This window comes from Mytilus californianus, unplaced genomic scaffold, assembly GCF_021869535.1.
Source record: "Mytilus californianus isolate M0D057914Y unplaced genomic scaffold, xbMytCali1.0.p SCAF_6, whole genome shotgun sequence".
In the NCBI taxonomy this organism is placed as follows: Eukaryota; Metazoa; Mollusca; class Bivalvia; order Mytilida; family Mytilidae; genus Mytilus; species Mytilus californianus.
In genome coordinates, this window is record NW_026262712.1 from 77,464,409 (window position 1) to 77,489,538 (window position 25,130).

Here is a 25,130-nt window from a genome sequence, read left to right on the forward strand (position 1 = left end):
AAACAAATATATATACTAGTTCAGTGATAATGTGGTTATTAAAACAAGAAACATATTCATATTATAATAATTAATGTATGCTAGGACTTATAGATAGATGTCATTAGTCCCAGGTCATGTAATAAAGTAGGTCTTATAAAAATACAATAGCATTTTAATTTTGATGATTATATATGTTTATATATTTAATAATGCCATTTTTTTTTTGGAAAAAAGGGTAGGGGCAAGGCGTTTTTAAAACATATCAATGGGGCGCGTTTGTGTTTTTTTTTGTTCTTCGGAAGTGAGCCAGAAGAAGTCCATTTCTGGTTTTTTTTTTGCCATTGGAAGATCTTCTGGCTCTCTTCCACCTCTTCTTTTTTGATAGGTTGACAACAGAGGCACATAACAAACATGGCGTCGTTTAGTCTAAATGAAATTAATAAATTTATGAATGCAGATATATTAGAATGTGAGCTGTTTTATAAACGTTTTTATGGTATGACAGCCTTAGTAGGACATCCCTGTAGGACGATTAGCTGGATAAATATAAGAACTACACGGACAATAACAGTTAAGGGACGATTATTTGATATTCTAGGGAAGGGATTTTTATTGATTGGTATTTAACGCTACTTTCAACACTATTGGGCTATTCCGTGGTGGTCAGTTTAAATTTATAGATGAAGGATGGGGAAGGGAAGAGAGGGCATTATTATTCATTTCAATCTGTCGCTAATCATGCCTATTTTTCAGCTCTTACCAGGCAACCATATTCATATATGAAATCCTTCTGTCCCCCACCCCAACAAATAAATAAATATCAAATGGTTTTCCTCTTATTTAACACAAGTTTAAATTGATTGATTGTTTGTTGCTAATTTTAACGCCCAGTGAAAATTATTTCATGCTTGTTCAGGAAAACACGAGTTTAGAAGTCACGTATATAATATAAAAATGGAGAGATGGAATATGATTGCTAATAAGGCAACTACATGTATCCACCGGAGTTCAAATATGAAGTGGATGTAAGCAATTATAGATAAGATAAGATAAGATAAGATAAGAAAAATTTATTTTAAGTCGGGTTACATGAAATACTACAAACATAAGCTCTGTAGAGCTTTTTGCCGTCATGTAGACAAATGCTTTTTGTAGACAATCGTAAGGCCTTCAACAATGACAAAAACCTGATACTAGTACTGTAAAGTCGTCTATAAAAGGCCCGACATGAAAAGTGTGAACAATTCAAACGAAAAAACTAACAGCCTAATTATACATCACAAAACAATTTACAAAATATCAAATATGAGTCGAGACAGGAACCAACGACAACCACTAAACTACAGGCTCCATCCCTGGGACAGGCAAATAAAGAATATGGCAGGGTGGATATAAAAACGAAGATGTGGTATGATTGCAAATGAGACAACTCTCCACAAGAGATCAAATGACACAGAAATCAACAGCTATAAGTCACCGTACGGCCTTCGACAATAAGCAAAGCCTATACCGCATAGTCAGCTATAAAAGGCCCCGAAATCAAAAATGTAAAACAATTCAATCGAGAGAACTTACGGCCGAATTAATGTACAAAAAAATGAACGAAACACAAATATGTATAACAAAGCAACAAACGGCAACCACTGAATTACAGGCTCCTGACTTGGGACAAGCACATACATACAGAATGTGGCGGGGTTAAACATGTTAGCGGGATCCCAATCCTCCCCCTAATCTGGGACAGCGGTGTAACAGTACAACAACATGTTTGTGAGCAACCCATCCCGAAGCTGGGACAGTGGTGTAACAGTACAATAAAATAACAACCTGCACAAATCAGCAAATTAACTCAAAAGATCGGTACGAGACACACAAAAAAACTAACATTAAGACAATAGACACAAAGCACCGACATAAGAGTATTTGCAATTACTGGAAGTTTGCTCAAACCTAATTACAACTGGTACTGAAATAAATCTTGTTATCCCAGACTGAGTTGTCAATCAGTACACAACGCGCGGCAAAGGATTTATTAAAAAAAGAAAACAGTCTGAGAAACGTCTGGTTTACGTTGTATATAGATATAAGAAGATGTGGTATGAGTGCCGATGAGACAACTCTCCACCCAAGTCATAATTTGTAAATGTAAACCATTAAAGGTCAACGTACGGTCTTCAACACGGAGCCTTGGCTCAAACCGAACAGCAAGCTATAAAGGGCCCCCAAAAAATTAGTAGTGTAAAACCATCCAAACCGGAAAACCAACGGTGTCTAATCTATTAAAAAAAAACGATAAATTTGCATATAAATCCATATACAATGAAACGGTTTTTGAAAAGTGGACCGAACGTTTTGACCATCGAAATTTTGCAATAGAAATACTAGTTATGACCACAAGATTTTAACAGCCAGTGCAGGACTCGCACGAACGTTAGATTTAGTTAGAGGGGCGATATTCTGACGCGTTTCTTAATTCTTGGTCACCCATGTTTAGAAAGAAAGGGGAGAAATCAAAACAATTTCCGACCAATCACAAACGTTGTTGCAAATTTGACCTTATGACTTCAAAGAATTTCCCATAATGCAATTATTGCATATAAATAAAAAACTACTATACCAATTGAATAAAAAATATTGCATTCAAATGACATATTATACCAATTGAATAAAAACTATTGCAGTTGAATGAAAATTATTCCATTTGAATGAAAAATTATACCATTTGAATGAAAAATTATACCATTTGAATAAAAAATATTGCATTTGAATGAAAAAATATACCATTCAAATAAAAAAATATTGCATTTAAATGAAGAAATATACCAATTAAATAAGAAATATTGCATTTAAATGAAAAATATCAAATTTTTGCAACCAATACCATGCCATATTAAACATGTGTTTTTATATGAATATATAGCAAAACAATGGAAGTTACGAATTTTTTTTTTTTGCACTGTAGAGTATTTTTATTTAAGTTTTTTGTTATATGAGAATATTGACCTTATTACATGAAAAGCCATAAAAAAAAATACCATTTTTGATGTTCCAAGCTTCTAAATTCTTTTTTTTTCTCATTCAAATGAATTTGGTTGAAATTGCCAAAGGACATTAGAGATTTATTTGGTTAAATTTGGTTGCTGCGTCAGTGCGGTATACCCTATATCTAGTTTAATTCACAAGCGACGGACTATATGCAGCATACCAAGGATGTCTTTTGTTTGCAATAGCTCACAACAATACTTTGGGCAAGGCCAGCATAAATTACCCTACATGTCCAAGCCTCTACAAAAAACTTTTTTTTCAACTTGCCCAATAGGACAAGTACATACAAAAACTTACTTGTCCGAATGAAATTGTAACTTGTCTAAAAAAAAAACCTTTGTGTTAACCTTTTTTGCATTTAAGGTTGATAAAATGAAGAAAATGAATTTAATAAATAGAACAGAATTTGATTTATATCTCGATCTTGATATCCTTTTCAAAAAATATGAGGTGAGAACAACTAAATCTAGTTATGTCTAGTCACAGGACTTAGGTTTTGGTTTTCATCAATGCCAAAGTCTCATCAGACTCTGCACATCAGACACAGTCTGGTAGACCTGTCAGTCTACACTCATTTGGTTTGTATTCTGGTCTTTTATGATGATAACATATTGATAATTATTACAATCAGCTTTGTTTTTAATATATTAAAATGTATATTCAAACACAATAAAATATTGTTTGTCTAAATATGATCATAATATGATTTTCTGAATTTTATGGTCAATTATTTCTTCATTTTAATTTTTTAAATATTTTTGCTAAATAAAATGTATCGTATATTTATCATAAAGCAACATAATAATGTAGGGAAACGATGTACTGGTTTGTCTTGGTCTCGGAATGTCTCCAACAGTACCCGAACTGTCTATTAAACATGGAGCCGATTCTTTCCTTGCCAGTGCCGAGTTGTCTTGTTACCTTATTTACAAAGCGCCGTGATTCGTAAGACTGGTTTACGCGAATAGTATGCCTTTTATCTGTAACAAAGTATCTGACAAAGAACCAGTTTTAAATTATCGATCGCAAGTAAACAAGTCAAATTAAAATTTGTTTTAATCTTCTTTTCTTGGTTTTTTTTATTATAACTTTGATCATCAAAGTTGGATGTTATGTATTTTCTACAGAATAATTTTACTTGTCCCTTCGGACAAGCTTGGTAAGGCTATTACTTGTCCGACCTTTTTTTCCTCTGGTACCGGACAATCGGACAAGCGTTATTGTCGAGCCCTGCATGATGTGTGTATCAATGTTTTGACAGTAGCATGTCAATTTTACAAATCAAACCACTACGTGCAGCGAAGCAAGATGGAGAAATTTGGACATTAAAAGATACCCATCAGAAGACAGCGTTCAGAAATTTCTCCTTTCTAGAAAAATAATATTTGATGGCACTTCCAAAATCTGTACAGCTGCCATTATTGTCAACGAAAAAAATATTTGAGTCTTATATATAAAAAGCATTTTTCTATCAAATTCATAATCATATATGTTTTTTCTAGAAATTCCTCAGTCTAGCAATAGGAACCATTTCCAATAAGAATTAATGCATCTTATTACATTGGTTGAAATAACAACTGAGATTTCACAGTAAAATAAAACCAAAATTTTCAGATGTTAAATAAATCCGATAATAAGTGTGGTCAAGACGTTTTCGATGACTTTGCATCAAAACGAATTGAGAACGCGTATAAAAAATATATTTCTTTCCATTTGATATTGTATTTCCATTAACAAGTCCATAGTTAATGTTTTAAAAAGAATAACTAATCCCAGAATTAAGATATCGAAAAACATTCAATTCGTGACCGAACAACACTGATAATCAAATCATGTGCTACGCGCTTTGGTGAATTAATGTGTTGTTTGCTCATTCTATGAACAGTTTTCTATATTTGAATTATTGGATTAGTTATTCTTTAAATCATGCAGAATTTCTGAAAATATCAATTTCCACATATGACCTCATATTCATGTAAAAACTGTCAAAATGACTCTAAAATGGCCATGCCAAAAACCACATTAATGAACCTTTTATTACTTTATAGCATATACATTTATCTTCTAACCTTTTTTGTCAGCATTCTGTGTCTTATCACCATTTCGTTTTAGCTTACTAAAAAATGCATCTATAGAAACATAATAAACATAATAAACATAATAAACATAATAAACTGAATACATTGAATTCATAATCACCATTGAGAGGTATTTAATTACTACATTTTAAAATTTATATTTGTTTTCCATACCCTTTATACAAATTTCATTCATAGACATGGTCTTTACTCTCTTTTTTTCCACTTCATTTTCATAGGTTTTTAGGGCTGTTTTTTTTTATTTTTTGGTTTGCTTGTTCACCTTTTTCTTCTTTACATTTTTCTCTGTAGAAGTAATATGCTAATACATGAGCATAAATGCATTGTTCCATTTGATATGTTTTGAACATTTAACGCTAAAATGTCTCGCCTGCTTCACTCTTCTTTCATGATTGAAGTAATGTAAAAAGTCTGTAATATGAAGGTTTTAATACAAGTATTCTTTAAACTTAACGTTAACATGATTCATTTAAATGAGGTCAAGTTCAGATGATCCTGCCAGGAGACATTTACACATAATAACAATCATATAATATAATAAATATATTTAGTCTTTTGCTTATAACATCAGGGAAAAAGACTTTTATTATGAAAACTGAACATTGACATTAAAATGAGCTCAGAGTCAGATGACCCTGTCATAAACCTGCAATTATTCCATACACATAATATAGTTAACCTATTGTCACCAGTAATTCAGGTTTGATCTGCGGTATTTTCAGTACTGTTCAGAACATTTGTTTGCAGTCTGTTAAGTCTTTATTCAGACTGTTCAGTTGTTTTAATTTACCTGTAAGCATCATTATTTAATTCACAAAAATGTCTGAAAAACAACTGAACAGATCTGATTTGATTGCAAGCGAATAGTCTAAATCTATACTATTAAATGAGAAGACCTCATTTTGTGTGTCGCTTCTCTTCCTTCCACAATTAATAAATCATCATGCCTCTGTGTCCTATAGGTACCATGCATAGTCGCATTTGTCATCCTCGCTTATGATTATTCCGTTTGGATTATTTTGGAAGGAAAAGGAAAATAAAGGCGTTCGGAGATAGTTTCCGTCATGGGACGGACTTTTAACTCATAGACAAGTCTTCCGTTTAGAACACATAATATTTTCATAGGTACTTGGGGACAGAACAATTATTTTCGTGTTTTTCTGTATACTATGAACATACATATACTATAAATAAAGTGTATTTACTATTTACTATCAATTACAAGTTTACTATCCACGGCGGTCATTGATATATTAAATAGAGTCTCTATATAATATATCAGTGACCGCCGTAGATATTAAACTAGGAATTGATATAACATAGCAAATACACTTTATTTATAGTATATGTATGTTCATAGTATACAGAAAAACGCGAAAATAATTGAAATTAATAGAAAACAAAAAAATAACGGATTTTGGAAAAAAGGGGGAGGGCTAAAAACTAATTGTCCTGCCCCCAAAGTACCTATGAATTTTGATACCTTTCCTAAAATTATCTTGTCATAAAATCTTTTACAAAAATTTATCCTACAACAGTTTACATACTTTCAACCATGCTCTAAATGCCCACGATTTCGCGGGTGTGTTCTAGTAGTACTTAATTTATCGCAGTAAATAAGTCTGAAAATTGCCAATGACAAAATAATTTATTGCTCAGACTTTTCAGATGATGTTAAGATCAAAATGACCGTGTAAGACTTAAATTCATTTACTAGACATAACCATGAATCTTAGCATTGACCAATGAACAAAGAAAATGAGTTCAATGTCAGATGAATCATGCTAGACAGACATGTACACCTTACAATCATTTCATACACAAAATATAGCGGTTCTATTGTTTAAAGTATGTGAAAAAAAACCAAACCACAATAAACTTTACATCGTCTAATGAACCATGAAAATGTCAAGTGCAAAAGAAATATGCCCGACAGACGACATGTACATTTAACACCAACTACAGATCTAATGTTTATAGTATCTAAAACCACAAAACTTTAACATAGTTTACCTATTGCCTAAACATAGTTTATCTATTGCCTATAGTAAATAAGATATAGACTTGACCTCGAAAACTGAACCGTAAAAACTGATACATGAAATGAGGTCATTATCAGGTGAAACTATATGACAAAAAATAAATAATAAGTGAGTAATTCAAAGCACAAAAAAAATACAAGCTGAACCATAATAGTTAGGTAGAAGACTATAAAAATATGACAAACAGAAACTTCTTACCATCAAAAATCTTAATCGAGGTAAGAAGCATCAAGTTCGTCTACCTTCTGAGATATAAAGCTTCATACCGTTTATGGTGCTTCCCCGCCGCCACTGGATAGTAATCCCTTAGTTTCGCATTCTGCGACTTTCGGTTCAAACAAGACAAACATTATATATATCAATAGAATGCCTATCCCTTAAAAAGGGAAAGGCAAAAACAGAACCTTATTAATACATACGAATGAATGCAAATGTGAGGTATAGCTCCATAAGAGATAGCAAACCCAACTACAAAAATAACCAAAAAAAAAGACAAAAAGAGGATCACATACAGACTTCTATAAAATAATGTGCCCTCAACACCAAAATATCATAATAAAATGAAATATTTGTTTCAGTATCAGACATTATGAGAAATCAGGCTTCTTGATAATTTTTGCAAAAAAATGTCTATCCGTTACATTCGTAGTAACGCACCAGCTACTGTGTGCAAGGTAAAATTAATAATCAAAGTGCTTGTGAGTATTACGCTGTAAATATTGCAATGTGAACAAATTATTAAAAGCTAAGAAGAAATTCAACAACTACATAGGTGTATTTTGAATTGAGTTATATCCCTTAGTCCAAAGTTGTAGGTACATTAAATACATGTAGCTTCATAGACATGCAATACTTTCTGACAAATTATTTTGTGAATTGAATATCTAAGTAGTGATTTTTGATAAACTGTATGACATTGGAAAAGCTATGATCTAAAAAATGTTCACTTAACTGCACTATGTTGTATGTACTATCACAAATTAAGTATAGACCTGAAATACCAAGCCAATGACAATAAAGTTTCTGAATGCAGTTAGTTTAATCTTTACCCCAAAATCGCATCATCAACCCATATTATCTTATCTATGCACTAGCATAATTATCAATCAATACGGATGATTTACTTCTATCAAACATTGTATGTTCAGTTTTTAGTTGTTAAATGAATCACATAGGTATTTAATTAGTTTGCAAACACTGGCCATTCAATATATTCCTATAATGAAACATTATTCAATCTTCTTTTTATACCCTGAACGGAAGTACATTTGTATTTTTACAAGAATTCCATAAATGTATACAGTGAAAATCTTAGGTTGGTCACAATTGCATATATGGCATGCACATTTATGACGAACATGCACAAATGATTACGTATATGTTCCTATTGTAACTACAATCCGGTCCCCTTTTCACGAATGTAACCTACCGAATTAGACCAATTACCGGATTGTACTAACATGAGCAACACAACAGGTGCCACATGTGGAGCAGGATCTGCTTACCCTTCCGGAGCAACTAATATCACTCCCATTTTGGTGAAGTTCGTGTTGCTCAGTCTTTAGTTTTCTATGTTGCGTTTTATGTACTATTGTTTGTCTGTTTGTCTTTTTCTTTTTTAGCCATGGCGTTGTCAGTTTATTTTCGACTAATGAGTTTGAATGTTTCTCTGGTTTCTTTCGCCTCTCTTATGCAGATGGAAATTGAAAAATTTTGTTCATTTGTAAAAAGCTTTTGTTTACAGCATGTCAGTACTGTGGCAAATAGTAACATTTAAATTTTTTTTAAAAATCGACTCTTTGATTTTTTAGACTTTGATCATTTCTTTTGTTTTGATATTTTTGTTTCTTCTCGCGATATAGATTGATTTTATTTTCATTTTTCTACAGTTGAAATCAGTATTCATTAAGGAACAAATGGTGTGCTTATATTCTCTTGGATGCTGCACTACTTTGAGGTTCATGCCGATCTCAAATAACGGACTACATGCAGGATCGTGATTTCAAATATTTCAGCCCTTCATAGTATGTATTAAGATTGAGATTTAAAATAGTTTGGTCTCGATCATCACTGCAGATACATTAATTGTCTGAATGCGCATCTAGAGCAATAGTTGTAGTTGGTGTTGTTAAAAGTTTAACACAGGAATTAAACTGTTTAGGTCGTCTGGAACAAATAGTTCTATCTATATTCAAGAGAAGGTTGTTAATGTCCAATCTACACAGAAATGTATTCGTGGAACAGTTTGACACAAAGTGCAGTAAATTGGTATCTTTAATGTTAAAAAATGTCTCATTATGTCAGATTAATTTAGCAATATCCTATTTGTGAAAGTCTCCAGATAATAAGAGTTACTGGATAAACATATTTTCTTCCATTTTTGTATTGAATATCATATCTATAAATGAAAATACAGAAGCTTTGACTGAATTAATTTTCAAACAATCTTTATACCATTTTTTTTCTATAAAGGTAGACACATCTTGGCATCTCTTAATATGGACATGATTTGGCGTTTATGAACAGGACAGGTTTCAACAAACAAGTGTAGTGACGTCATAAAGACATGTTCTGGTGATAGGACATATTTGAGGGAAAGAAACATTTTTTAGTGTAACTATTAAATGATCTGTTGTATTTCCTAATGACAAGATCACGTTTTTTTTTTCGTACAAGATCTTTCATATTACCTCGTTTTGTTTTTCCACTGTCAGGAGAGTCACTTTCATCTGGCATGTCCTCTTTATCAACCTTGTCATTCTTTAATTCTGGGCTTGTATCATTTTTTTTCCGTCCACCTAATCCAACAATGACGCCTGAATACAATGTTTCAAACTAAAAAAAATGAGAACCATTTTAGAGTAAATGTTTATACTCCTCACTCCCAACATAACAGTTAATTAAACAATTCTGCTAAGGTTAAGACTGTAACACGTTCAACAGAGTTTCTTTCAATTGAGTTTGTACTTGACCTTTATATCGAATGACGTCAAAATGAATAACAATCTTCCTCTCAGAATAAGTGACAACATATCCATGAAAGGAAGGTTGCAATCCTATGTGTAATATTTGATTTAGCTTCTCATAACCATCTTTTGGAACAAATTCAAGAATATTTTCAACATTGTTTACCTTGACCTTAGACAAAATGACCCCAAAATCTAATAAAATGCTCTTTTTTTATTATATTTGACTGTAAACAAGTAATGGTACGGTAACTGTGAGTACTCTCAGATCAAGTGTGTTTGGTGATTTTGTTAGTTGTTTTTGTGCTCTGTATCAATCTGATGAGTAAATCCAATTCCGTTTATTGTTATAGTTCCCTTTTTGAGCTGTTACACCTCTGTCAAACGTCAAATGGAGACTTTGTCAGCTGCAAACATTTTTAACCCCGCCACATTCTGTATGTACCTGTCCCTAGTCAAGAGCCTGTCATTAAGTGGTTGTCAGTTGTTGCAGTATATCATATTTGTTCTTCTTGTTAATTGCCTTGTGTATTAATCAGGGCCATTTTTGGTTTGGATTGTTTACTATTGTCACGTCGGGGATTCTATAACTTGCTATGAAGTATGGGGTTTTCTCATAGATGAAAGCATAACGATGACTTGTTATTTCTACGTCATTTGGTCTTTGGTGGTTAGCTGTCTCATTGGTGATTATATCACATCTTCTGTTAGCATCCATAAATGCAAATGACTGACTAAACGACTGACTGACGGACGGGTAAAACACTATATACTTTGTAATGAGAGGTAAGTTACTATGACCTTCACCTTTGATAAATTGACCTCGTAAATAATACTTATCTTGTCTCCTTATATTCAAACTTCTAATAATATTAAAACTATGTACAAAATTTTAAGGAAATAAATCCTTCAATAAGTAAACAAATTGTATCAGTCGTATTGGCATCTCTGAAAAATCGTTTATTGCTAGTAATTTTGCTTTAAACAGTACTTTTAATTTGTTAAACTTTTCAAGCAGATGGCTTTATTGTGTAACACATAATCATATAATGTTAATACTCCTATAACTTATCAATGAGTTGTTTCAGTCATGTTGGTATTTATGTAGATCGTGTATTGCTAATCGTGTTTGCTTTTTACAATTACTGTCGACCTTTTAAAAAGATAAAAGTCAAAACTATAGTTAATGTAGAAGTGTAGGCTGCAGAGCACTTACAATGCAATTTTCCATATTATTAATATTTCGATGGGGTATTACTCTTATAAATAATTCATCGGCACTGATTATCGAACTCGTACGAAACATTCCTGATGTTAACCTTTGATATAAATTTCATAAATATTTGGCATGAATTTCACATTCGCGAGCGCCTACAATGCAATTTTCTATAGAAATTACATTTATGAGGGACATAACTTTTCAAAAAAAAAATTTTTCATCGATGTTTTTTAACTTGTTCCAGACATTGATAATATAAACTTTTGATCTAAATATCAAAACAACCTTTGGAGAAATGTATATTTGAGATAAATTTTCAACATAATTGAAATTTCCAAGTGCATAACTCTTTTAAAATAAGTTGCTTGGATTTTGAACATGTCCCAAACATTACTGATATAAACCTTTTATATTTATTTAATAAAAATTCGAAAAGAATAAAAAAAAAATCATGAGAAAGCTTCCAATGTTAATTTCTATGTAATTAATATTTCCAACGGACAAAACTGTTTAAAAACATAAAAAAAGTATTGGTATTTTACCTTGTACGAGACATTGATGATATAAACCGTTAATATAAATATGGTAAAAATCGTGCAAAAATTGTACACGTGGGAACGCTAACAATGCAATTTTCCATCTCATAAATATTTCAAAGGGGTATTATTCTTTCAAAAATAGTTGATCAGCACCGATTTTCGAACTTATCCAAGACAATGCTGAAGATCTCTTTGATTTGAATATTATTTATATATAAAATCTCGCAAATATTGTACATGTGGAAACGCTTACATGACCGGACAGACAGACTTACGTACGCACAGATGCACGGACTAACTGATGCCTTGTAGTTCTACGTCCCTGCAACGATACGCGCAGATGATAATAACAGAACGGCCTCTCAATGTCCCCTGCCAATGCACAAATTGTATATGTTCAAGGGCAATTTCCATAAAAAAGAATTCACACAGACCAGAACTATTCCGTTCAGTAGCACTGAAGAACTCAAGGTGTGATGAAAATTTTGTTGGAAGACTTGAAACAGGAACGGGATATGGATTGACAAGGTGTATGCATTTTATTTCCCACTCGAGAGCTCAGCCATAGGAGTAATAATAATTGTTTTTGTTTCTTTTTAAAAATATATTTTCTTCAAGAAATGTATGTGTGAGATCACTTACAATGCAAATTTTGCAATTTTTTTTATCGAATTTCTGTTTTCAAGGCATTTAAATATTTGATCAGCACTGATAATAAAACAAGTTTAACACGTTGTTGATATAAACCTTCAATATAAATTTCTTAAAAATCTTCACAGAAATGTAGGCTTGAATGCTATTTTTATATACTTTTTATTTCCAAGGGACATCTTATAACTCTTTTCAAAAATTAATTGGTTTGCAGTGTGTGCAAAGGTCTGTAACTTTTACTTAGCCTAAAGTGTGTATACTATATTTGTTCAAAGAAAAAATTATAACTATTGATAATGTTTAACAAAAATGTATACAGATCTCACTCATACAATCTCAGGTCTTAGCTTTATATGCGCCGAGTCAAAATCGACTAAATATTACAAATCTTGTGCTAGTAAACTTTCTTATCAATGTGTTGATGCATAAATAAAAGTAAAAATCAACGTGCTTGTCAAACTGAAATGTAAACAATGCTTCATTTCGCAGTGGGAACTAAAAATTTGATAGATCATTGTATAAATAAGAAGGCAATATTTTTCTTAATCCCTAATTGTTGACTGTTAAAAGGAAGTTAACTTCTGAATATTACACTTCACACTCTCATTATTGCTTTTTATATGACATATATAGATTCATGTACCATGTACAACTAATTAAAGGTATGGCTATACACATCCATAAACATTTTGTAACTTGATTATCTGAGTATATACATATGAATATTATCTTTATCCAAAAAATTTCGACACATTATATTATACTGTTTTACTGCATATGAAACAACTATCCAACAACTGACATGGATTAAAACAATCAAAGGTCACCAGACAGCCTTTGAAAATAAGCAAAACTATTCCGTATAGTAACCTAGAAAAGCCCTGGCATGGTTAATTGTAAAACAATTCAAAAGAGAAAACAATCAGCCTGCGTTATGATAGAGACATTAAACGCAAAAAAAATATGGATACGGGTCCCTGAAAAAAGAGGGTAACAAAAAGAATGTGGAAGGATAACAAAATAAATTTTGTGAATGTTCAAACCTCCCCCAACCTTAGACAGTGTTGTAACAACACAACATAAGAACACACTTTACAAACGAAGTACATATTGTCATGTTTTGTAACCAAATTCCTAGCCCCTTATCCTTAAAATGACTATATTGATAAACTTGTACGCCTACAGTTACAAAAGCAATACATATTAAAAACGGATAACAAAATTGTTCAGACTAGCTGAAGTATATTTTTTTTGAAAACCTAAATGCAAGATTCGTCTTCCAGTTCCGTGCAATTGGAAAGATCAAGTTTGAATATGCTCTAAATATGTATAAAGTGAGGAATGTCTTATGATATTTTGATGTTTTGGACAGTAGCAGGTCTTCTCATTGCTGAAAATCTTTCAAATATTAAGTAGCCATGAGTATTTCAAACACAGATTTGCATTATTATTACATTGCTTCACTTTCACATTAATAGTTTTCAAATACCAGAACTATAAAACCCGATTTATTTACACTTGCACCGAACTGGTTGACATTTTCTTAGTATTTATTTTTAATAAATTTCTATTCAATGAAAAACGTATTTGATTTTAGGTGATTTGGGATTATTTTAATACTCCGATTGTTCTAGAATCATTTATCAACACTGTAACAGCCCATTTTCAGGTTTCATCAAGTGACACAAGTGTGTTCCTCAATTCTTAAAGCTAAGAAGATTATACATAAATACAGTTCTTTTTGTTTTGTATGTTAACCTTTTATTTTTATCAAATGCACCTACATTGTTGGAAGTTAAAAATATTTGGGGGAAAAACAACACTATAAAAATGGGTATCCATTATGTAAATGATTTTACATATTTAACAACAAACAATTGCGAAATTAATACCTTCCAAACTAATAAATAGTCATCACAATACTGTTTCCATGGTTTGAACTGGAAAAATCTATTTTCAAGGAATTTTGTTGGATCAACAAACCCCTCGTCTTTCATCATTGCCAAGTGTATATGGTTTGTGCATTCAGATTTAACTGCTTTACCAATTGGTGCACCAGCAGCAACCTAAATAAAAAATAGTCTATAAGCGTATTTGTGTTTGTGAAAATAAGTTAACACATGAATTTAATATCGCTGTGAAATTATCTCAATTTGCTTGTTAAAATTGAAAAAAAGTAAAAAAAAATTCAGTAAAATCATCATTGAAGTAATATTTTTACCAAATAACCAAATTATTGGTTGTTAAGTTACGTGGCTAATTTGCATATCATGATTTTTTTTTTGGTTCTTTTATAAAAGATAAAAGATAATAACAGAAACATTAAAATTTGAACAAAAGTTTTGTTTACACTGCATTTATTCAAAGCTTTTTTTGGGATTCAATTAAACTGATTCGAAATACTCTGGTTTTTCCATCCGCAGGCAAAGAAAGCTTCAGCCGTATTTGGTACAACTTTTCGGAATTTTTGGTTTTCAATTCTATTCAACTTCTTCTCATGGTTTTGATTTGAGCCCTTCTGATAAGACTTAAGTTGATGTACATTTAATATCTGAGCATTTATTTTTGATAAAATTGCTTGATTCGCCAAAGATAAATACTGCAATAACGTAATCTATAACTAGTAAATTATTAACTCAGGTAATCTTTTACAACAAATTATTGAAAACCTTTAAAAAATTCTTTGATAAAATCATAGATTTAAGTTGTAAGTTGTAAGTTTAGCTGTACCTATAAAAACCTTACTACAAAACGGAAATCATCCAAATTTTAACGATGATGTTCTTTATAGACAACGTAGATTTTGATACAATCTATGTACATTTTTAAACTAACTGATACTTTTAAAAAACTTATTCTTAAAGTTTATCAATTTAACACGGTAGTAAAATCATTGAAGACTGTCTTAATCGCTACTACATTTTGTAAAAACAATATACAGCTATGTAGACTTATGGTCCTGCATCCCGTTGATATATATATTTTGCATTGCAATAGGTCATGATTTAATCTGTCCTTTCATAATATCTTGATAGCAAATCAATTTTATTGTTTCCTGATTGATATTTGAAAGTGTCTGAATACATGGTTTATTTAATATTTGAAATAGGCTTGATTCTAGCAGTAAATGAAAGTAATGTTAGATTAGTACTTATTGGTTTTGTCTTTTGTTAGTTGTTTTGTTTTGTGGCAATCTGAGAGTCAAGAGAATTTCAGATGATTTTCACAGTATCACTGTTTTTATGTTGTACACCACTGTCCAAAATTAGGGCGAATTCTTACACACAATTCTAAGTTTACCCTGCCACATTCTTTATATGCCTGTTCCAATTCAGTAATCTGTAATTATATGATTATCGTTGCTTGCTATCTGTCTTGTTTTTTGTTAATTGTTTTTAACAACAATTAATGTCGGTATTTCTTTTCAATTGTTTTATGTTCTTTTGAAGGTTAATATATAGTATGGGCATTTGCTATTTTTTGGAGACCATATGGTGACTCATTTATTTTAATGACAATAATACCGATAACCACATCACCCTATTTTCATAGTGTTAGTTTTAACAGGGGAGCATCTTACTGACCCTTTTCTCAACATATGATGGATCATCTTCAGTCACTATATCCTTGTCGGGTTCAACGTTTGTTATTATGATATCCATATCTTTGATAGATCCGCCTTTAGCTTTGATAATTATTTCATTTGAACTCTTTTTGGACAGCATTATAGAACCTGGAAATGGTGCAATAACCTGAAAAAGAATTGCTACATGTAGGTACAACATATTTATGTGATTCAATTTAACAGAAAATCGTGTTACGAAAATATGTGTGATGTTAGATGTCAATTTGAATTTGTCTTAGTGCCTAATACGGTTTTTTGTGTGTTTTTAAGGTCTTTCCACTCCGTTCGGAAAGACCTTATTGTTTTTCTAATGTTTTTTTTTTTTTCTTTTTTTCTTTTTGTTTCTTTTTTTTTTCTTCCAACATTTTTTTGACCTGCCCTCCCCTCGTTTCTATTGGAGTTATCAAGACCAAATATGGACCATCGATAGACCTCATCATGAAGTATTACCAGATGACCCTGTTAAGGATTTCATCATCCCCTTTAGAAGTTATCTCCCTTTTATTGGTTTTCTTTAACATGGCCCCCCTCATTGTTTTTAAAGATATCATGAACTTATTTGTACAATAGGTAGATCTCATTATGATGTATTACCATATGAGGCTGCGTAGAATTTCATCATCCCCTTTGAGAGTTATATCCCCTTGAAGCAATTTCTTTTATTTGCATTTTTCTTCAACAGTATTAGAGATAGAATCGAACTGAAAATTGCAGCTTTTACAAGAACAGATGGCAATGTTAATAAACATAGACAATTAGTTTGTTATCAACCCTTATAAGGAGTTATTTCCCTTTAAAAATTATACACAATTTTTGAAAAATTCTATTTCGAGAACCGGAAGTCTACTAGATACTTTGGACCTTCACCAATAATCTTTAATTCATATGACCTTTAATTTGCACCCAAGGTCAAAGGTCATTGAGTGTAAAAAACATTTACGCTGCAATTTTAAGCTAACATATTAAGAAAACGATAAGAGTTTGCTGCGTACATACTGTGTATAAAATGTTCCTCTCGACGAGCTCTACATTTCATACATTAAGCTCAAAACTGTTCGACCGTCTGTTCAAAAGTTGCATCGAGATAATTCTTATAAGTATAGTATTGTGTGTATATCTTTTTAAAGGTAGCAGATATCAACCTAATATAAATTGCAAAAATGATCAGTACTTTAAGACCTTCAATTTGAGGTCAATGTCAGGTCATGATGAAATTTTACCTTGACCTTCAAAGTTTACTATGACCTTGACCTTATTATATTTGAAAGGTCAATATGGTCTTGAGTTGAATGGTGGTAGTCCCATGTCTCTACGACTACCGGTTCTCAAGTTTGGTATTGCATCATACACTTTGCCAAATGGGGTCATTTGATATATCAAATTGAAGGTCTTAATGAGCTCTACTCAAAAATGAAAATTCTAAACCCTTTTTTTTATTCCAGTTGGAAGGCTCCGGTCATTTAGTGCAAAAAATTCAAACTTCTCAGATGGTTAGGTTGTCGCATATCAAATGAAAGTCCATAAAGCGTACATTTTAAATATCAAATTGACGTCCCCAAAAAATGGGTTGGGTGGAGTCATTGAGTGCAGAAAATAAATTGTCTTCTAAGGTAAGGTTGTTGTATATCAAATGAAAGGTCAAGATGTGTACATTTCCAAAATCAAATTCCTGTCCTCCAAAAGTTAGGTGGATGTGGTTATTAAGTGCAAAAATCAAACTTTCTAGAACATGGCGTTGTCGCATATCATATGAAAGATCATCAAGTCTACATAACATATATCATACTTCCGATATCAAAAATGTAGGCGGAATGGGTCATTATGTGTAAAAAGTGGAAATTTTTAGAAGGTTTGCTTGTCGTATATCAAATGAAATGTCTTAAAGAGTACAATACAAAAACATCAATTTTACAGGAAAGACCTTTCAATTGTTTTACAAACAATCAAGATACTAGTGTTTTCATTTCCTTTAGTAATCATCAGTTTGTAATTACCTATGACTTAAAGAAATACTTCAGATAGAGACACTATCTGTTATCAGAGTTGTTATCATTATTGTGCAATATTTAACTATGTCACGCAAGAAACACTCAAGTATTCCACCTTCCAATATTTATCTTCTTATCTGATTTGGATGTAGGATTTATGTAATCATAAGATCAAATTATTATCGAAAATGAAGACTAGATACTAACATTCGTTTGCATTTGAAAATGTTGAGGTGAAATTATGGAAATTTGTTTGGTGGGGGGGGGGGGGGGGGGGGGCGGGGCGGGGGGGTAAGGGGGGGCGATTGAATTTAAAAACTAAAAAGTATTATAAATCCATCAAGTAATACATTCTGATGTTTTAAGACATCAATCTGTCAAGATATCAGTATTCATATTTTAAATGTATCTTAAACATTTGCTTTCTGAGTTCAAGCGTCCATGCAATGATTACTTAGAGATGATTTCATGAATATTTAGATATAATTAAAGGCTTTACTTAAAATGCACTTTGCTACAGGATGGCAAGCACAAAGATGTGTATGTGGGTTAAATATCTTTTTGGATGATATTTTGCTCAAAATTTATTTCCGAAACAAAGATGTGTGAAATGGCCTTTTTGGGTAAAATACATCAATCTCCGCGTGTTCATAATATCGAAGAGACATCCAAACTAATTTTTTAACTGGAGTGTCCATATTGTATCACACTGTTAGAATCAATAAAATGTTTAAAAGGATAAAAAAACAAAAAGAAGCATGCGTTGTCGTGCTAAGCCTATCCTCATTCGTTATTCATAACTGGAAAACACGAGTACGCTTAAGGTACCTGCCAGATCTGAAGAGTGCTCACATGCTCAAATCAAATACTTTCTAACTGCAGACCAAATGAAAAGTCATTCAGTTCAGTAGTACTTGAGAAAAGCGTAACAAATGTGGTTTCTCAGACAAACAAACGACAGGAATGAAGATTTAATCAAATTGTCTATCTTCATTACTAATTACAGCATCCAATGTATTATATGTAAATAGTTTAAAATCGCACTCAGTGATAGTTCACAGAAAAAAAGATAGAATAAGGTTAAGGATTAACAGTGACAATCCCCAGCACAGTAACACACTTAACATGAATATTTAACCAACTATATTTGGAGAACAAAAGATAAAACAAAGAGCAGATGCTGGAGCCATTGGTTTTCAGTGAAGTCAAAACATTTTTTTAGTTTTCCCAGTTTTTGACCCACTTACCTTGTTATTTATTAGAAATAAACCCTAAACGTAGTCTTGTTGAAATACACGTTTGCTGGTACCAAATAGGAATGTTTATTTGGTAAAAAAAGAAAAGAAGAACAACCCAAATGTTAATATACATGTAAAAGAGAGGCGAAAGATGTAGGCAAAGTGCTTATTAATACAATCCTTGTAAAAGAAAGCAACTTTATCTATTCATAAAGTTTGTATGGAGGAGGGTAACAAAATTTATACTAAGGACATTCTAACAATTTTGTGGTTGGGAGACAATATTCAAAAGGGTAAAAAATGAAGGTCTTTATTTGTCTAGATACATTTTATTCAGTACAGTTAATGCTCCATCTTTACTGGACCAAAACCGAGTAAAACACAGAACTTCGGATTTACTGTATCTATTGAAACTTTAGTCACGTTTTCTTTTTAATTGACAGTTTGTGCCATTTTTAATGATGATTGGAGTCATCACACATATTTTATAGTCTAGAATCAAAACCCATTGTTTCTTCAAATGCTAAGCCTATTACAAGAAAAGTTTCTTTTGTTCAATTTTCTATTTTTAGGGAAAGTAGTGAACATACTAAATGGCATCTGACGAAACTAACCATAGTATATATCATTAAAACATTGTTGTGACGTCATTCTATTGTTGTACCCGTTATTTATTTCAGGGATTAGACTAGAATGTACCTGTTTGAAACCATTATGTTACCTTTAACTGTCAACATTTTTAAGAATAACCCTTCTCTTTCTTAAACATATTTGACACCTGAAAGTAGCATAATTGATTCTTACAGGTAAATGATAGTTCAAGGACTGAAAAAATCAATCACTCCACACAATTTGTTTCTTCATAATAAAAAAACATACAACGAAAGAACAAATGACAATTACATAAAAACATTTTATTACGGTCATCTTCTAATACAATAATTTCGTCACTCATCAATACAGTTTCTTAAAGAAGAAAAAAACTTTCAAATTGATTTTAACACAGCCAGCGTCAATACTTATTTCACGGCCATTTTTCTCTTTCTCCTCTAGCATAAATTTGGTTGATGATGCTCGTTGTAAATTTTGTTTTTGTTGCTTTTAAATATTTTTATTTGCAAAAGTTTTATCCTGGTCAGTCTTTTGATATAAAATCGACCTATGGTGTTGCTCATATTCTTCCTAGCATCATTTTCAGCTACAATAAAAATTAAAAAAGATAAAATAATGAGTCTAACACTTGACAGATCATGCCACAATACAAGGACCACAAGTAAACTAATTTTATTATCATAATTAGGAGAAAATCGTTCTTCTGAAGTAGATGTTTTACTAAGTGTTGATATGCAAGCCACATATTGTTCCTTTGACAAAATAGCTAATCAAGAATTTGATTTATAGCCTTAACCTCATCCTGTGTGCAAAGTACAAATCGAGAACTTGCTTCATGAACGAACTAGGGGGCTCCAACAGCTTTTATAATTGTCAGATATCGGCGTTGATTCGGAAGTATTTTTTGTGTAAGAAAATCTGATATTATTGCCTGTATAGGAATATAAAGCAAAACTTTGCGTATCAACGACGATAAATATGGGAACAGAAAAAGAACACGTTACCGCAGATTAAAGCAATCAATCGTTTGTCCGATTCGCACTGTGTTCGTAAAGTGATCGTTTTTTGTTTTTTTAGAAACCGATTTACTCTCTTGAAATTAAATAAACGTTGGTGATAGATTTAATCATATGTTTGTAAAATAAGTAATAGACAGTTTGTAATTGCGTTATATACATTTGAACATAAAACCCTTAGCTGCATTGCATTGATTGAAAAGGGGATATTAGTACAAGTATTTTTACTATACATAACATCAAAATACGAATAACATTTGGTTTTTTTCCAATGTATTTATGAATATTTTCAAACACTTTACTTTAATTTACATCTCAAAGACAAAACTGATTAAATGCAATGATTATACATTAAGCACAGAAACAAAAATATGTACACTTGCAATGCTTTGTTTTGAAAGAAAAACAAAGAAAGAAAGCGTTATTTCCAAAACAAAATCGAGGGACAAAATTATATTTCGGTAACATGAAAACAAAACCACAAGGGACAGCAATATGCAAATAAACTACGCAAAGAGCGACACGAACCTTGCAGAAAAAACAGAAAAAGGAGGGGGTATTTAGGTGGCACGGTTTGAGTAAACTTGCAAGACAACCGCCGATTCTAGGTAAATGGAGGGGGCCTGCGTCAATCGGGAACATTGTGAATAACTCTTTTTTGTGTATAGGTCTGATCGATTTCTTGATCTCCGGACATTTCATGGTGATGAATTTATAAATTATAACTATATAAATTTATTTTTACAAATAAAAGATATGATATTTTGATCATAATTCTCTTAAAATTCATTGAAATAATATAAGATAGGGAAATTCCAATGAAAAAACAAAAGAATTTAAATTGATTGCATTCTTTTTATCTCTATTCATTTGTGCTCATTCATTATATTTCATAGTGTTGTATTTGAAATAAAATCGACTGCGGTACACTCGATATGGTTGAACCTTTTTCTGCAACACGAACCTGTTTTCAAACTACATGTGTTTTCTCTTTATTTTCTTTCTCATTCACCTAATAAGAAATAAAAACCCAGAAGGAATAGGGAAGTACTAAAAGAGGACTATATTTTAAAATTATATAAAACTTGCCATTATTAGCTGTTATAACTATATCCTCCTTGTTGTCCGCACTGAAATCGGATATATCTGAATACACATTTGATTTTAATCCAAAGTTTGAAACAACACAATCACGATATACGACATCACTTTCTTCTTTTTTTGCGTTAAGAATATACTTTATAGATACCAAACGCATGTGAGGGTATTCACGGACAATATATAATGTAGTCCTAGCGCACGCAAAAAACATGATACTCATGCACTGTGTCTTCATGTACATGTAGCTATACATTCAACTGTACTTTTTTGTTGTCTATTGTTTCAGTTGAGCTACTGTTTAAAGGGGCCTACTTGTAGGATAATATTAATTAAGTTTATCCTTAAAACAATTTACACACTCGATGAAAATAAATCTTGAAAAAAATGTATTTGTTTGCTTTTTCACCTTTTTCACATGTCAAACAATGTTTTAAGTAAGATATAAGCCTCTAACAGTCCATTCTGTAAAATATTGAACATGTCAACGGCCTGCGGCCTTAAACCTGTTCAATATTTTACAGAATGAACTGTTATCGTCTTATATCTTTTACAAAGACGAAATAATAAATGTGATTGTAAAAAAGAATCATGAACGCATGAATTGCCGAAAGCCAGGCTGCTTCTCGACCTACATAGGTTTTTTGTAAGGTATTTGTTTGTTTTTAATGGTTTTACATATTTGTTTTAATTTAGTCTAGATGGTTATTCTGGTTGATTAACAGGAAAATTGGTTACATTTATATGTTGATAATAGAAAAGAAATATGATTGTAGCCCATTTGGTGTTAGTTGCCTAGGTGGTTAAACATCTTTCAGAAAAGACAGTATCCAAAGTTAACATATTAATAGTAAACACCATAAAACTGACAATAGCAAACACTGTAGAGTTAATAAATATGAACAGATGTCCATTAGACATACCACTTCCCCAACTTTTATCTCTACATCTATGCCTGTAGCCCAGTATTCACCACCACCAGTGCTGGGGTAAGTACCTAGTCGATAACAACCATTACCAGCCAACCTAATCTTTCTTGGAAACTTTTTGTGTGCTTTTGCTCCAAATATTTTGTTTATGGCAGACAGTGCTAAATGATAGCTTAAAAAATAAAACATCTGGTAAAAGCAATAACTAAGTGAAAATACAGGTAAGTGGTTAAATGTATCTTATATCAAGTATTTGCAAATATAATGCAAATATAAACATAACAATATGAGCTAAATACCAGGCATTAAAATTCACCAATTATTGATATCATTCCAAAAACTACACATGAAATCATATCTTTCTAACGTCCAACGGGGTCCCTGTAATGTAAATTACTTGGAAAGTAATGAAAACCCTTCAGTGAGCGAATTCATACATTCATAGTTTAATAAGCTGAAACTTTCATCAAAATTGTAAAAGGATCTTATAAACATTGAAATCCCTATCCCTTTGACCAGTGATTTTATCAATATATGGGATGTTTATACAAGTCCCCCTTCAGAAAAATATGGTATCACATGTCAGATGATTTCTGATTATCAAACTCTTATAATACTTTAAAGAACGTAACCTACAAATCTGAAGGTGAAAAAGATCTGAGAAGAAATGAAGGCTCTATCCCTAGGACAAGAATTAAAATGATTTTTTTCAAGTCCCCTCCAAAAATAATGCTTCCTTAATTGTTATACTATTCCAAGGTTTTAATGAGCTGAAACCTCCTTCTAAATGAGAAAATGAAAAATGCACCATCAATGAATCAAAAATTTATATAGGTATACCTTTACAGGTCCTCCTCCCGACAATTGTATCTCATGTAAGATGTTTTAATATCAAATTCATCCAAGATTTTTAATGAATAGAAACCTTCGTATAAATTTGAAAAGGATCCGTTTAGAAATGAAGGAGCAATCCAACAAGAATTATATATTATTATATAATAAGAAAACTTGGATATTTTTATAATTTACAACAATTTATTTTTATTGAAATCAAAATAGTAAATATAGTATGTGCGATCTAAAAATTGCGTGTTATTCTGACTGGTTTAATTTATTTTTTGATGCATATGTATAAAGACACGCGAATGTATATTTCCGTTATCAAGGAGGAAATGTACAAAGTTTTCAATTTTGAAAGTTATTAATTACCTAATGAATAGCCAGTGGAAATGTCAAACTATCGTTTCATGATGTTGTTGTCATTTTAATGTTATATCTGACATTGCCATAAAAGCGGGAGGTTTGGCTAGCTACAAAACCAGGTTCAACCCACCATTTTTTCTTCAAATGTCCTGTAGCAAGTCAGGAAAATGGCCATTGTTATATTATAGTTCGTTTCTGTGTGTGTTACATTTTAATGTTGTGTTTCTGTGTGTCGCAGTTCTCCTCTTCTATTTGATGTGTTTCCCTCAGTTTTAGTTTGTAACCTGGATTTGTTTTTTTCTCAATCGATTTATGAATTTCGAACAGCGGTATACTACTGTTGCCTTTATTTAGCCACTTAAGTTAACGCATTTTTCGTATCACTTTTTCGTATTACATTCCGTGAGAATGTTTACTACTTTTGTAATATATTGAGTAAATAGGTAAAGTCATACAATATTACCTGATGTTGATTTTTCTGGAACCCAAAGCATATATCACATATTTTTACATTAAATGCCTGTACCAAGTCAGGAATATGACAGTTGTTGTCCATTCGTTTGATGTGTTAGTGCTTTTGATTTTGCCATTTGATTAGGGACTTTCCGTTTCGAATTTTCCTTGGAGTTCAGTATTTTTGTGATTAACTTTTCACAGTAGAAATATACAAAATCCAGACTTAAGAGAAGTTTATCAACTTTGACATAGTAAATTGTGGACAATAAGTCTAGATTATTAACTTCTTATGTACGCTCAACTATGGTTTGTTTTTTTTTTTAAATTAAATCATCAAAACAAACCTTCGATGATTTCATCCTATCTTGCAGATCGTAAAAATGTCTGGAATCGAAATAACATTGAAGTGTATGGAATTTTGA

At 31.6% G+C, this 25,130-nt stretch overlaps 1 protein-coding gene across 1 annotated transcript in view; it reads right to left on the reverse strand.

The window, feature by feature from the left end:
- LOC127706626 (uncharacterized) overlaps positions 1-25,130 on the reverse strand; it is a 143,206-nt gene that overhangs the window by 28,820 nt on the left and 89,256 nt on the right. Inside the window, exons 24-27 of the mRNA XM_052211283.1 lie at positions 23,044-23,221; positions 16,128-16,295; positions 14,436-14,609; positions 9,787-10,003 (exon numbers count right to left, since the gene is read on the reverse strand). Of these exons, the coding sequence (XP_052067243.1) occupies positions 9,787-10,003; positions 14,436-14,609; positions 16,128-16,295; positions 23,044-23,221 (737 nt within the window). The remainder of the gene's footprint in view (positions 1-9,786; positions 10,004-14,435; positions 14,610-16,127; positions 16,296-23,043; positions 23,222-25,130) is intronic.